The sequence below is a fragment of the Diceros bicornis genome, chromosome 10, assembly GCF_020826845.1.
Source record: "Diceros bicornis minor isolate mBicDic1 chromosome 10, mDicBic1.mat.cur, whole genome shotgun sequence".
NCBI lineage: Eukaryota > Metazoa > Chordata > Mammalia > Perissodactyla > Rhinocerotidae > Diceros > Diceros bicornis.
This window is the reverse complement of record NC_080749.1, coordinates 66788514-66805225: the sequence shown is the minus strand read 5'-3', so window position 1 is coordinate 66805225 and position 16712 is coordinate 66788514. Positions and strand designations below refer to the sequence as shown.

The 16712-nt window shown below is 36.8% G+C and overlaps 1 protein-coding gene across 1 annotated transcript in view; it reads left to right on the top strand.

The window, feature by feature from the left end:
• Positions 1-288: 288 nt before the first annotated feature.
• Positions 289-16712, top strand: part of TFPI (tissue factor pathway inhibitor) — a 99689-nt gene continuing 83265 nt past the window's right edge. Inside the window, exon 1 of the mRNA XM_058549390.1 lies at positions 289-415. Within this exon, the coding sequence (XP_058405373.1) occupies positions 306-415 (110 nt within the window). The 5' untranslated portion in view covers positions 289-305. The remainder of the gene's footprint in view (positions 416-16712) is intronic.

Genomic DNA, 16712 nt, shown 5'->3' with positions numbered 1-16712 from the left:
GTGTGAGCGCCCCGACCTCCCCAAGAGGACCCAGTCTCTCCACGGCGGGAGCCCCACACACTCCGCCACCGCCCCACACTCTCCACCAGCTCCTTGTGCACACCCTGCCCCGCTCAAGTTGGCTCAGTTGCCAGGCTGCAGAGAATCCAGTCACCAATTTATGCAGGCCCACAAGTTGCCTGAGGGCTTGTTGTTGGGTGGGGCCAGTCTCTAGGGTGGGCTGCCTGCCCTGACTGAGCTGGATTAAATCGGTGATCTAGTGGGTGGGGCAGACCCTGGTCTAGCAGGCCTCAGGGAGAACTCCAATGGCGCCTGTGTCAGCACGCCCACACCAGGCCACAACAATGGCCGCCGCCAATGTCCCAGTCCCTGGAGAGGTCTCACCTCTCATCGAGATGCACTCAGGGCCTATTAGGTGAGTCTCTTTTCACCACAGCACTGTGCACCTTTCTTTGTGGTGATTTTAGGATGCTTTCTGAAACGGGTGAGTTTGCGCACGGGCCCTTTAAGAGCCGGTTTTAGTTTCTTTGTGAAGCAGCTTTTCTGAGGGTACTCCCCAAAGCTTTAGTAGCAGGCAAAGTCAGATATTATACCACTCGTCTGGATTTTGCTGGGTCCACAAAATGCCCACAGCAGGGGCGCTCCCCAGCTCAGGCCCCCGTGCCTCCAGGGAGGCTGCGTACCTGTGAGCTGCTCCCAGCGGCCGTGAAGCTGGCGGCTTGTGAAGGCAGCGTTTTTCCTCTCCAGAAGGGAGTCTCTGCCTCTTCCACCTCAGTTAGGATTGTCCGTTGTTGCAGGAGTTCCTCTTATCCAGTTTTCAGTTCTGTCTCAGGGGTGATTTTTTCCACTAGTAGTTGTAAATTGGCTGTGTCCACAGGAGGAGGTGAGTTCAGAGTCTGCTTACGCTGCCATCTTGACTCCTCTCCTGGTTTCTTTCTTCTTTCAATTCTACTCATTACATTTTGAGGATACTATTGGCCACATTGACATTTTCCTAATATTCTTCTGCTTTCTTTTGATCCCTGAACATTTTCCCAAAGGCCAGACCTTTTTTTCAAGTCTTCTGATAAATCTGTGTGCAGTTATGACATCCCTACCAAAACCACATGTTAATTCAGCTGAAATTTGTCATGCCAATGAAGAAAATTAAGAAAATTTGTGTATTCCATTACGTGGGCAAAAGCTATGTCATATGCCTGAATATGTCCCCTGACCCCTTTGATGAAAAATGTACTAAAATATAAGTTCCAAGAACACGGGAATGTTTATCTGGCTTATTTATTGCTACAGTTCCAATAGTGGCATGTAGTAGGTGATCAATAAATAGTTGGTAAATAGATGATTCAGAAAATGCTCTGCTTGTATTATAGTGAAGTTGTAGGGAGCAAGGCATTATGATGACCATATGTTCAATATTAAAAGTTATTAATCAAGTTAGCAAATTATTACATAAAAGATTTTTTATCCTACTTAGACAAATATACTTCATAAAGATAATTCTGTGAGATACATTGTAAAGCTATAATTTTTATGTGGCTGAAAGTTGACAACATACCAAAACATTGTGCATATTTGGATATTCAGTTAATTGGCCAGTGATGCTTGGATAAAGATGGTCACATAATTTTGTTCTACTTTATTTGTGTGTGCAATTTGAAATATTTTGTCCAATTGAATCTAAACATTTAAAAATTCCATCTTTTCAAAAGTTTTCTTCTACAGCATTTAAAATTATTTATTAAAATACAAATGCAGGGGCCAGCCAGGTAGCATAGCGGTTAAGTTCACGTGCTCCGCTTTGGCGGCCGGGGGTCGCAGGTTTGGATCCCAAGCATGGACCTATGCACCACTTATCATGCCACGCTGTGGCAGGCGTCCCACATATAAACTAGAGGAAGATGGGCACAGATGTTAGCCCAGGGCCAATCTTCATCAGCAAAAAGAGGAGGATTGGCAACAGATGCTAGCTCAGGGCTAACCTTCCTCACCAAAAAAAAAAAAAGAAGAAATACAAATGCAAAGTGCAAATTTTTAATGAACATCAAAATTTAAAATAAAAATTCACATGACTAAAATTTTAATATAATTTTTGAAAATCTGTCTGTCTTATTAAATGTTTTAAGAAAAATAAAACTGCCAGCAGTTCTGGTGTTCAGTGTTCATCTAGTTACCAATGAAAAGAATTATTATTACACTTCACGTTACATATAGACTTACATATTAACAAATTTCAGACTTATATGAATTGTTTAATATAATAAACATTCCTCACGCTCCATGTGCAACTGTTGTAAAACTTCATTAATTTGTGTGTTCCTCTAGAAAGAGGAAGTGGAACCCAATGAGAGGCCAGGAAACAGAAATCAGCACTACCGGGAAAATAATACTTAGCATTCCAAGATCTGTTCCATTTCCGCCACTGGAGAGAAAGGTTTTGACCAAGTGATCATTTTGATTTTGTATCTTAGCTGAACACTTCTGCCACTCACATCCTCTCTGTGCACAGAAGCAGGAAGATGGGGTAGCTGACAGCAGAGAAGCCTGCAGACGACACCTTGATTAAGTGATCAAAGTCAACACCCCTCATCAGTAAGGAGACAAACCACAATCATGTGCCCCTGATGGAACAAAATGAGAAAAAAACAGCCTCACTTCTGTAACAGTCCAGGAAGAAATGCACAACCTAAATTAATCATGAGAAACTGTCAGGCAAATCTAAATTAAGGACATTCTAAACTTACCTGTAACCCTTAGAAGTGTCAATAAAAGGCAGCCATATTTTAAAAATTAGGTTATAGCTCTGTGTGGTAATATCGAATAAACTCTAAGATATATGTTTTAATTTTATTTTTTAAGTTGCAGAACAGTACTTCAGTTTTGAAAAAATATATATACATATACAAGTAATTCCCAGAATGACAAAGAAACAGTTATTAGTGGCCACCTCTGGGAGTAGAATCAGGTGGATAGTGAGAGAAAAATGTTTATTGTCTACTACCCACTTTTCTATACTATATGATTTATTTTGAACCTGAACAGACATTTTACTTAATTTTTTGTTAAATAAAATAATTTATTTAATTCCTTTGACTATTGTAAGTTTTGTTCTTGAGTCTCAGAAAATGAAAAATATTGTCAGGCAAAAAAAATTACTGTTTTTAATTTAGTCAACACAAGGCTGATCATAGGTCATGATACCTGAGGTCTCATCCTAGCCTTGTCATTAACTAGTTATGGCTGTTGGGCAAGACACTTCAATTCTTTGGGATTTAATTACTCTTCTTCATATATGAGATTTCTTGTAATTCTAACCTCAAATACTCTTAAAACATAAATTAAGACATATAACATGTCAACAGAGGGCAGTAATTAACCAGAAATAGTCTCATGTTTTCTATGAGCAAGAAATCATGTTTTCTATGAGCAAGAAATCAATCATTTTCACAGAATTTGAAGGAAAATAGTATTCAAAGTATCACCATTTTCCTGAAAATTTTGATCACATTCCAGTCTTCTCCCATTCAAACAAACACCCAACCAACCAAACACTTCTTCGTCTCAAACAACTTCAGTCCTTTGCATTAGGAAGATAAGACATGATAAAGGAGGGGAAAATATAAAGTGAATTTCGTGATGACAGACGGGGCCTTGTCAATGGGAATGAGCATGTCGTTTGCCCTCTGCCTTCTAATCACTTGCATAGCGGATATTAATGCAGTAGTGTTCACTAGAAAGATCACAGACGAGGCATTGGTACGGATTTGGGTTTCAAACTATGCTCAGCTACTTACTGTCTGTAAGTGCTAAACTCTGGCCAACTGAATTAAGCTTTCCAATGTTGATATTCTTTCAAATTAAAATAGTAACAATAGCTACTTTAGAGGATTGTTTAAGGATTAAAATAATTATTTGTAAAAGGTATAACAATACTAGGTATATAAATAGGTGCTCAATGTTTATTATTATCTTCATTATTATTAATACTGTTAACTATTATCATACAGATTTCCTTGTTTTAGTACAACTGAGTCTAACAATAGAATAAATATTGCATTTTATCATTAAACATATATATGTGTATATACACACATATATACATAATATGTATGTATTCCTTTAATAAATAATGACTAACATTTTGTTTTCTTGAACCAAACTTTGGAAACTTGGTACATGTTTTAATTAAGGATAAACATCAGTTTAGCTTTCATCTCAATTTTAGGCTTTTTAAAAGAGAAAAATTTGGGATACTAAATGAGAACTCATAAATCAATAAAAAATATGCACACCAAAAATGTAAAAATGAGAAAAGAACATAAATAGCAATTCATAAAAGAAAAAAGAAAAACGTTTAATAAGAAAATGAACAATGGACTGTTCACTTTTACTCAATGGACTGCAAATTAAAATTTTTGCATGTTTTGCCTGTAAAACTGAGAAAAAACTTTTTAAAAGTATCACTGAGAGAGTTGGGATATGGGTACTGTCATAAGCTGTGAAGTTCAAGCATTTAAAAATTGATATAAAAATATAATTTTAACCATGAAATTCTATTCTAAAAATTTTGAGAAATTAATCAAGATGTGAAATGGATAAAAATTTATCTTTATATTTAGATATTGAATAATCAGTGAAAACCTCCACAAGATAAACTAACACGATTTTGTATAAATTAGAGGAAAGAAATAGAATTTTACATGAAGCTCCTGGAATAACTTCTTTCTAAGTAGCTTTAAAAGGAGATATTTTAAAAGGTCAGACATTCTTTCTTTTGTTCACGGTAATCCTCATTCACTGAGTGAGAACTGTGATCATTGATAGCATTCAGTTTATTGCAAAAACGGGAGTTCCAAGAGAAGAGTTTTATCTGTCTTGTTCTTTACTGTTTCCTTAGATCCTAGAACAGTGTTTGTCATATAGTTGGTGTGCAATAAATATGTTCATGTGGTATATTTATACGCAATTTTATTTTACACTTTGAAATTTTTCCTAAGAAATTTGTAAGTAAAAATATTTCAAGAAAAATGTATAAACTTATGAGAAATAACTTTTAAATTTCTAAAACAAAGTTTATCTGTTAGCAATATTTTTATGATTCTTTCCAAAAATGTAGCCAAACTCTGCCTGCCAACCATTTTTGCTTTTGTAGCTGTGTCTTATATCATTAGACAAAGGGAGATAAATAATCATAAAACCACCATATTAGTGAGCCATTTTTCTTCAGAATTCCAAATAACACTGAACAGTATTGTTTTTTTCTGGTTTCTTTTAGAAAATATCAGTGAAAACACAAACATATACTTAAATATAAAAATAAAAAAATAAAAAAATATTTTGAATAAAAAATTATTATCCAACTATTATTTCATAGAAGACATTTAGAAATTAAAGTGATCAAGATAAAATAAAAATGACAAAGTATATTCAATTTTTTTTGAACCCCTTACTTGGTATCATTTAAAACTTTTTTGAGATACATTTTAACGTACCTGTATACACATTATATATAGCAGTTAGGCTAACTCTTACTCAGATGAATTTGTACTCTGGTCTAAGTCTTATTTTTAAATAGACTTACCAAAGTCTTGCACATTTTCTCATCTATCCAATGCTCAGCAAACCCTCCTCTGCTGTTATAACTTTTTTCTGATACTGTAATAACCTAGAAGAATTATTATCAGATAAGCATCTCTATAGTTTTAAATTCCATCCTGTCACATTCCAAGAGAAGAATCTTAGCCCTTGGGAGATAAATCTTCTACTAGTGTCATATTACTGTTGGAAGATAGCCATTTGTCTAAAAAATTATAGAGGCCCATGGATCTGTGGCAACAATCTGGCTGACTTCATGAGTGGGCAGGTCTAATTCCTTTGAGGTAAATTATATAATTGATACCAATATGGTGGCAGAGACTACAGACTTTCTAGAATACATTGCCCGTGGAGTTCAGATCTTTTCCATTCATTTAAAAGATGCAGTTTTCTAACAACAAGATGATGGTTTACTAAATAATGAAACATATTTATAATTAAATAACATGAAACTATTAAAAAATAATATATTAGAGGACTATGTAATGTGAAAAAGATGTTAAGTGATTAAAAACAGACCACGTACTGATAGAAACAATATAATCCGTTTTTTGGAAACAGAAACATATAATGTACATATATGTTTATAGAGCTATCCATGACTGAGAATATACAGAATAATTTTTTATAATGCCTATAGTTGGGAAATATAAACGAGTAATATGTATTATTTGAGTTTGGTCTTTTCTATACTTTCTCTATTTTCTATAATGAGCAGATACTTTTAGTTAATCAGATATTTTATTTTACTACTATTTTATCTTTTTTGAAATGAAAATCAGCTGAAAAATGACTCCATTCTACACCTAGATGAACTTTGCTGAGAAGCCACCTGAGAGTCCCAAAGCTCACAGAGGAAAATTTCAGGAGAATGGGCTCTGAGGAAGAATGTGGGATACGCCATCAGTCAGCGCAGGAGCAAGCAGTTCGGTAGAACTCCCAAATGCAGTTAGGTTTGCCAGAGCTGGGCTCTCTTCATGAGAACCCATAGAATGGGTTCTCAATTGGAGATTTTGTCCTCCAGGGCACATTAGGCAATTGTCTGGAGACACTGCTAGTTGTCACCATTGAGGGGGAGTAGCTACTGACATCTGGTGCACAGAGACCAGTAATGCTGCTAAATGTCCTACAGTGCGCGGGAAAGCCCACTACAACAAAGAATTGTCTGTCCCAAGCTGTCAGTAGAGGCAAGGTTGAGAAATCTGGGGCAAATATAAAATTTAACTGTTGAGTAGGCCAATGAATTGGAGCAAGTTGTAATGAGTCTAAGTCAGCTATGCTGTTACCTGCTATGCTATTACCAGCATTCTCAAAATGAAATTCTGTTCTCATCTGAGAGAATGAGTGAAGAGTCTAGGACCTGGGTTTCCCTCAAGTTAGTTGATCTCTGTGTAGAGAGCTGAGGCTATAATCAAGGCAAGAATGAGAATGGTTGGCTGATCTCTTGTACCCTAAACTCCGGGCAAGATTGCATTATCTAATCAGCCAGGCTCTCTGAGGGCAGGATCTAGCAAGAGCCCCTGTGCTTTGTCTTGTGCTGCAAAATACTTATTCCAAGATTCATGCTTGATGTTTCAAGACTTAAAGGGGTGTCAAGATTACATATCAAGAGTGCTATCACAGCTTTCAATTTATTTAGTCATACAGTTCTCATTAAACAGAGCTGATGTTTCTGTCTATACAGAGTAAAGGAACCCCACCTCTAATGAAGTTTTTTTGTTTTCCTCATGAGAAAAAGATAATGGAGGCGAAAGAAGCACTTCTGAAAGAGAAATTCTGAAGGCATTTGTTACCCTGCTGCCTGGGACACAGAGCCAAAGAGAGCTGTCTGTTAAAATTCGCACATCTTGCCAAGAATGGTCACCAACCCCCTCCCCCCGGTTTAGAAGAGGAAGGCTTCTAGTTCCACATGGTTATTATATTAGCACTCATTGGTTCTCAATTCTATAAAGTTAACCAGGAAAGACATTTTTTGCCTTTCATACACATTCACTTTGAAAACTATATTATAAAAGACGACAGCCTCATTTTATAAAAGTAAAAAAGTACCTGTTCTTTTAATTTTTATCACAATCATGTTGTGATAAAATGATCAAATAAAATAATGTTTCAAGAACTTACTCTTTTTAAATATCTCCTTGATGCCAAACTGTTACTTTGCTTTCATTTAGGCAGACTTTAGAATTTTAAAAATTAAAAATTTTGGAGAGGGGCCAGCCCCGTGGCACAGCAGCTGAGTTCGCACGCTTCACTTCAGTGGCCTGGGGTTTGCAGGTTCGGATCCCTGCACTGACCAACGCACCACTCATCAAGCAATGCTGTGGCAGTGTCCCATATAAAGTAGAGGAAGATGGGCACGGATGTTAGCCAGGGGCCAGTCTTCCTCAGCAAAAAGAGGAGGATTGGCAACAGATGTTAGCTCAGGGCTAATCTTCTTCACACATACACAAAAAAAAATTGGGACAGAGTTAATAGTGAAAATGTACTCTAATGTTTCTTTGTTATTGTATGTTCTGACTGATTGTTAATTTAAAAGTTTGTAATCAAGGAAAAGCACAAGGAATAAAATACCAAAAATCCAAGTAATGATCATCTGTAATTAATAAATGCTAACATTTCCATTATATTTGCTAGGTATTTTACATAAAAGTATTTATATTATGCTGTATAGTATTTCATATAAAATACGGTATTTTTATATAAAAGATATAAAATGTTACAAATACAGTTGAAGGCCACACTATTCTTTACAGTCTTTCCCAGTTGCATTCCTCTCCTCTCCTTTCCAGAGCAACCAACTAACAAATACGTGTCCTTTTACTACATATGTATCTTTATTTAATATGTAGTATTATTTTTTGCGTATTTCCAAAGTTAGGTAAATGACATTGTTCTTGATTTTGCATTTTTTACTGACATTTATTTTTTGAGTTCTGGACATATTCATGTATATTCATAAATACCTACTTTTCCAGATAGTATTCTATCAAATGCTTATACTACAATGTATTTATACATTCCATGTTGATTGATTTATAAATTGTATTCAATTTTACATTGTTACAAAAATATTGCACTTGATATCATTGTAAATATCTACTGTTGCACAAATGAAGTGTGTACATTTTTTGAGCATAACAGAGGTAGAATTTCTGGGTTCTAGATTACACATAATGTCAAAATTACTAGTTGTGGTCTTGGGAACTTTTTTTTCTAATTCACTAAGAAGGACAATAAATATTTATTGTTTATGGCTGTGGAAACATAAAAGATAACAACATCTAAAATAGAGAGGTAGTGTGACCTAGTGGTTAAGATTGTGTGCTCAGAATTCAAACTATCTAGATTCAAATCCCATTCTTATTCATTAGCTGTTTGAATTTGCACAAGTGACTGAACCATTTATCTTCATCGCTGAATAAGAAAATGATATTACCCATCTCATGATGATTTTTAAAATATAACGCACTTAGAATAATGTCTGGCACTAAGTAAGCCTTCAATAAGCATTAACCATTGTTTGTTATGTGTATTATCGTTTGTATATATGTAGCTACATTAAACTTACTGTTGATCAAGGAGTGAGAAGGAGTCAAAGGATTCTGAATAGTGGAGGTAATTCTCCAGGTCTTTTAGTCCATTTCTTTCATTCAGTGTCAGGATGTCTTCCTAGCAGCTTCCACACATTGTCACTCTCCCTCCTTCATTACTTCTAGGAATGGGCACATTCTTTATTGTAGAGCAGCTCATCCCATGTTTTAAACCACAGTTGGTAGAAAAGTTATCCTGATTTTAAGCTGAAAATCTGTATCCCCAATATTTTCATCCACCTAATTATTCTCTCTGGAGCAAAATAGATTATATTTACTCTCTTTTCCACATAACTGTCCTCTAAACAGTTTAATATATACTATGACTCTCCCCACCCTCTCAGCTTCTCCTTCCTAAAATTAAAGATTCTAGGCTGCTTCAACATTTTTTTGAAACATAGGTATCTTTACAGTATCTAAACATGTATGCTTTAAATAACATGGATTTATCTCACTACTCTGAACACACTCTGCTTTGACAGTTGCTCTCCTAAAATTTGGTCCAGATATGAGAGCAAAATACTGAAAACTACAGTGGGAATATTACTCCCCTTATGCTAAATGATGTAGATCAATTATTGTTACCTAAGATTGTACAATATTTTTTGTGTGTGTGTGCTGAGGAAGACCGGCTCTGACCTAACATCTATTGCCAGTCCTCCTCCTTTTTTTTTTCCCCCCAAAGCCCCGGTAGATAGCTGTATGTCATAGTTGCACATCCTTCTAGTTGCTGTATGTGGGACGCAGCCTCAGCATGGCGGGAGAAGCGGATCTGAACCCCGGCCACCAGTAGCGGAACGCGTGCACTTAACCGCTAAGCCACGGAGCTGGCCTCTGTACAATATTTTTTTAACAGACGTGTCACTTGCATCGGATGTATTTCACAGAGGTAGATGTATAAGAAACTCTATTACTCATCAATGTAAAGCAAAAGGGTTTATCTCTTTATTCATGGTTTAGAGAGACAGATATACTTTCCAGATTCTCACATAAGGAGTTAGACAAACTAAAGAAGATTAGGAAAAAACCACATTAGTGAAAGTGAAGGTTCTAAGTAATCTCCCCATGCTAATAGAATATCTGATTCTAGAAATCCAGAAAGAAATAGCTAGGAGTCAACTTGTTTTATTTTTCCTCTGAAACATTACACTAAAAAATATTTACCAATAAGTAGCAGTAATTTATTGTGAAATACAGTGCCTAAGCACAGATGATACAAAGATTAGCTTTCCCTGTTTTCTTAGTTAATGTGTTTTGTCTGATGAAGAAAAATCACTTTCTCAAGATGTCTGCCTGTTAATAATGGGAGTCCTGTGGGGAACCTCCTGAGACAGAGCCAGCCGTGACCAGACCTTCGTGGTCCCATGTTAACCCTACTTCTCAATAACCATTCTCATTTTAAAATTAGCAAGAAATATCTTATTAATAAGAAATATGAACTAGATAACACATAGATAACATAATGATTCCAGTACTCAAGTTTGCGTGTATGTGTTTATTGTGAGTTCCATGTGAAAATTCAGCCTAATTTGAGAACTTGTTTTCCTACAGATGGAGTCAGCTTGCTTGTGACCAGAAAATTTATGAAAATGCTTTTGTTAATAATTTAATCTGCAACATATTTCAAATTGATTGTTGTTTAATTGTGTTTATACTGCTGCTTACCATCAGTAAATTTCCAGAAACCATCCCCTCCAAATTACTTTATACTTTGCAATGAAGTGCAAAGGAAGAAAAAGAAGATAGGGCACCAGGGAGACAGACGGCATGGGGTCCAGGTGTCCAATTTACTTTAGTGTCCAGGGTTATGTAACGTAATAATATAGATACAGTCAAGATAACGGATCTTTGAGGGAACAGGGTATGTAGGTAGGGAGCATATTATTCATTTCTGCTTAAGTTGTGTTTGATAGCAAACTACCCCAAAATCCACAGGGTTTTTACCAAGAAAGCATTTATTTTCAGTTACCTTTGTGGTCATCTGTGTTGGTGCTACATTTCTTCTTTATTGTGATCCAGTTTGAAAGAATAACCCTTGTGTGGGATATAACAGACATCTGGCAGAGAAAACGGAAAAAAATCATAGAATCGTAAAACTCATAAACTTTCCATAAAGCTCATAAAAATCTACTTGGCTGTTGCTGATTTTTTGTCTTCCCATTCTGTTAGCCAAAACTGATAATGTAGCAAAACCTGATGTCAATGTGGAGGGAAATACACTCTTCTCACTGGTTACTAAGGAAGAACCCAGAGGGAAGCACACCAAATATGTTTGAAGAAATAATATAATCTCCTGGGGCCAGCCTGGGGGCATAGTGGTTCAGTTTGCATGCCCTGCCCCAGTGGCCCAGGGTTGTTTGGTTTGGATCCTGGGTGCGGACCTACTCACCGCTCATCAAGCCACACTGAGGCAACGTCCCACATAGAGAAACTTGAAGGACCTACAACTAGGATATACAACTATGTACTGGGGCCTTGGGGAGAAAAAAGAAAAAGAGGAAGATTGGCAACAGATGTTAGCGCAGGGCCAATCTTCCTCAAAAAAAAAAAAGAGAGGAAATTAAAAATAATAGTAATAATAATATAATCTACCACAGAGAGGAGTAGTAAAAGAAGATAAGTATTCCTTCTCTCCCTGACATATATCCAATTGTCCCTGCTTCCTTATGAGATGGATTGCTTTTGGAAATCTCCATTTAGAAATTAAGAAAATTGAGATACTTAATGGTTTAAAAAGAACTATCTGGGAGCTGGCCCAGTGGCGTAGTGGTTAGCTTTGCACACTCCACTCTGGTGGCCTGGGGTTAGCGGGTTCAGATCCCAGGCGCAGACTTACGCATCATTTATCCAGCCATGTTGTGATGGTGTACCACATACAAAATAGAGGAAGATTGGCACAGATGTTAGTTCAGCAACAATCTTCCTCAAGCAAAAAAAAAAAAAAAAAGAGGAGGATTGGCAATGGATGTTAGCTCAGGGCCAATCTTCCTCACCAAAAAAAATAAAAAAATAAACAAAAACTATCCGAAGATAAACTAATCATGCACATACTCTGACTTCAAACTCATACTTGATACCAGATATAGGTATCTCAACTATTGTTAAAATGAGCATGATACTAAATTTGGCTAAAAATGAGGCAGCTGGACTGTGGCTGGTTGTATTTTGATTTACAACTACGTGATATAATTTTCCATTTATTTTTGTCCTTACTCTTTACCCTCCTGGGCAGATAAAGCTAAGAGCAAAGAGCAGAGGCTTCATGTGACTTGCTGAATGGATGTTTCAACCCACAGGAGAGAATACATTCTTGAAAGCTATGGCTTTAAATTGCAAGAACCAGGATCTAAAGCAAGAACAGGGTTTTAATTCCAAAATCTTGGCCAAACTGTAGTAGACATGACCAGGCTGAATAAGCTGTTTCTTAAGAGAAGACAGTCAGGATAGAGGACAGCAAGTGGGCCAGACGCCCTTCCCAAACACTTTCAAGGGTTCAGGAGCCCTAGAAAGAAGGGAAGGAGTAGGGACAGGGGACATCTGGATTGCCTGGGTTTACCTGACAGCGACCAAATTTCAACTGGTAGTTGAGTCAATAGTAAACTAGCTAGAATAGGCAAGGCTGCATTTTTCACATCTGAAAAATAGGGGCTTAAGATCTAAATTAATTTTGCTAATGATGAAATATAGAGGCAATATTGTATCTCTGTTTGTATATGTCATACCTATTACACAGAGTTTCAATGAATACAATTTGATAAAGCATAGATGCTATTCTTTTCCACATCTGAAACCTAAAAATGTATATTGTTTCCATTTGTTGATCACTTTTCAGAAATTCACTTTTAGAATAAGTGAGCCACGAGCAGTACACGGTTTAGATTCTGGATAAAAGGATGAAGACTGAGACAAGAGCGAAGTTCAAGGACTCAGCCCTCACCTAATTCAATTAAAGACTTTGCAGTCACACTTTGTGTGAAAAGTAACTGATTGAAATATGAAGTAATGGAATATCTAGTCTTTCACATACTTTAGAATAGGCAAAAATGCATGAAAGGAGTGTTCAGTGTGATAAAATTTAATTTTGTTTTGGATATTTACCAAAACTTCTGTACAATTTGGTTTTTAACATCCTTTCTAAATCTGATGTTCTCTATCCTGCAACAATGTGTACTCTTCTCACAATGTTTTTAAGGAACCAACTCCCTTCCAGATCTATCCCACTCATATAGAGTTACCTGAACTTGTTGAAACATTTGACATGTTTGAATGGACAAGATTCTTAATGGATAAAATTAGGAAATGTTTCCTGATACTTGGGACAAGTAAAGGAAAAAAAAAGAAGACAATTTTTCTATCTTGGATAGGAAATAAACAAGCTCATAGTAAGAGCCTGGAATGTTATTCAAATTGTTTGAGAGTTGGAAAGAAAAAATTAACAGAGAATGGTGATGAATGAAAAGGAGAGTATCTGGTATTAGGTGGGGATCTCGACCATCCAGATACCGATTACACGCAGAAGTTTAAGATACATTGGCATGTAGTCAAATTGTCGTTGAGAAAATTTTTTATTTAAATAATTTAGATTTAGAGCTGTACACAATGGAATGACAAACTGGTACTAAAACCACAAAAAGAAGCTCACGCAAGCCTCAGGAAGAGAAAAGCTGAGTCCACAGAGGCCGTAAAGGACAGCATCAAGCTGTCTTATCTTCAGATAGTTTACCCTCAAGTTCTCACATTCTCTTCAGCACAGGAATATTCAAGTTTGTATAAGTTACGTGGAAACGAAATGGTGGAAAGTTTTCATTGATGCCAAGTGCAACTTAAATATGAAATCGGTGATCTCTGGGAAATTAATTTCAGCTCAGCTGTGACTCTTTCAGGTAGGATTCTTTACATAATAAGAAGAGATTTCTTAAATGACTTTAGGGGTAAAGGGGGTTGATTACAAGGATACATGTTCTTGAGTACTTAGGAAAAGTTGAACCAGGCCTGGGGAAGCACTTCATTGCAGAGCTCAGGCATTGCTCTCTCCTCTCTCCTGCTCTCAGTCTTGCTCTTGCTTCATTCTTTCCCTGTCTTCTCTCTCAGAGGTTACACATTCTCTCCCACGTATTCTTTTCATCATTCTCTCTCGAATGGCTTTCTCCACATAATCATCTTGCACACACCATTGTGGCTGCCAGCCCTTTCTCTGTCTCTGCTCTTTAGTTAAGAGCCTGGCATCTACTGTATACTTTTTTCTATGGTTCTTAGTTCAAGTTTGCAAAAGGAAAGCTGAGCTAACCTCTACCTGGGCAGAGCCTATAGATTGGCCAAAAAGCTAATGAATGTCCACTCCGGTCCAAAAACAGGCAACTTTCCTCAACAATCTGAGCAAGAAGGGAACATTGATTGTGCTTGTGTTGCAGGGTGTAAGATGTTAAAAAAGAAATAGGCCCAAAATGGAGTCACTTGTGCTGAGCCCCACATCAGCAAACCAAGACTTAAGACCCAACCTAATGGTAATGTCAGCCTCTCCCAGGAATGTGATCTTTAGCAGTCAGTCTAGAATTACCTGGTCTGCGCTAAGGAGGTAATCTGCCTCAGAGACCCCCACCTTCTCCCAAAAAGGTAAACTTGCCTGAAACAATCCAATCGTTGCTAGAAACTTCTTTTTCCCATTCCCTTCTGCCTATAAAACTCTTTCATTTTGTACAGCTCTTCAGAACTCCTTTCTATCAGCTAAGATGGGATACTGTCTGATTCATGAATCATTAAATAAAGCCAATTAGATCTTCAAATTTACTCCATTGAATTTTGTTTTTTAACAGAGGTAATAAAGGATAATAACAATGCAGCAAATTTTCATTGTTAAACACAGAAAAGTTTTGTTGTAGTGTGAAATCCAGAACACGGGTGAGAAAGAAGCATAGAAGAGTATTTAAGCACCTGTGCTCTGAAGTCAGATTACATGATTTGAATCAGAGCTCCACAAACCTATGCTCAACCTTCCTGAACCTGTGAAATGGCCATTGAAAGGGAACAGAATTTGTCACCCCAAAATATGCCTCTTTGGCCTAAGGATTATTTTAATAGGCTGATTTTGTGTGTGTGTGTGTGTGTGAGGTAGATTAGCCCTGAGCTAACATCCATGGCCAATCCTCCTCTTTTTGCTGAGGAAGATTGTCCCTAGGCTAACATCCGTGCCCATCTTCCTCTACTTTATACGTGAGGTGCCTGCCACAGCATGGCTTGACAAGCAGTGAGCAGGTCGGCTCCCGATCCGAACCTGCGAATCTCGAGCGGCAAAGCAGAGCATGAGAACTTAACCACTAGACCACCGGGCCGGCCCCCTAGGCTGATTATTTTTAAGAAACAGCGGACACAAGAGAAACTCTGAAAACTGAGTAGAAATTATCTTTTTGTGAGGGACATTGACATTTATTAGGGAAATCTTCATTTGTAAAGGTGTCTCCCTCTCTGAACCAGGAAGAGTAGAATACCTAAATCTCTAGAAACTTATCAATGGAGAAGGCTAGGACCTAAATCTGCATAACAACCTTATCCTTGTTTACTGTGCTTTTCCAGATTGCCTCCCACACCTGGCTTCCCCACCCTCTAACATCTTCTTTTGCCTTTAGCTGGAAATGTTATTTAAGGTGGTGGCTTGAGCTATTTCGGGGAGTTACTCAGTTTTCCTGGGTATCTCCCATGTATACAGGAGGTATACATGTCATTAAACTTCTGTTTGTTTTTCTCCTGTTAATCTGTCTTTTAATTACAGGGTGATCTTAGCCAAGAATTTAGAAGCATAGAGAGAAAATTATTTTTCCTCTCTACACCATACAGAGAGGACTTTCCACATAAGCTAGTTGTGAGAATTAAATGAGATAATTTATGTCAGACACAATAATTATTCAATGAATATTAAAAACATACAAGAGGAAAAGTTATCCCTTACACAGAGGTCAAAGGAAAGAAGCAATGACAATTGAAGGCACAAAGACAATCTGAGATGGAAAAAACAAGAAACTGAAAGATTTTCTGATCAAATGACTTCAGCCTTCATGGCTAAGTAGATTCTGCCATCTTATGAAATCTCTAGTGATCTTAGTCTGATATGACCATAATTCCATTACGGAAATACGTAGAGTTAACCTCAATGATAACAATCCACAGCAGAGCAAGCTGAGTAATATTAAGTATTTACAAATTGTGTAAAATAATAATATAAAAGCAATAAACACAATAGTTAACATTTATGGAAGGTTTGCTGTGTGTGGGGCCTGTCTTAAGTGCTTTATATATATTTATATGTATTAACCATTTACCACTTATATCAAACCTAGAAATTTTTATTATCATGATTTTAGGGAAAAAGAAACTGAGGCACAGAGTTTAAATAATTGATCAAAATTGCAAAGCTAGCAAGTAGCTGAGGCAGAGTTCACATACTGATGTTCTGCAATAGACAATACAATATATTACCTCTCTAATCAGAGAGAACTTCAACAGCCCTCAGATTTTTTTAGTAAATATACTGACAAT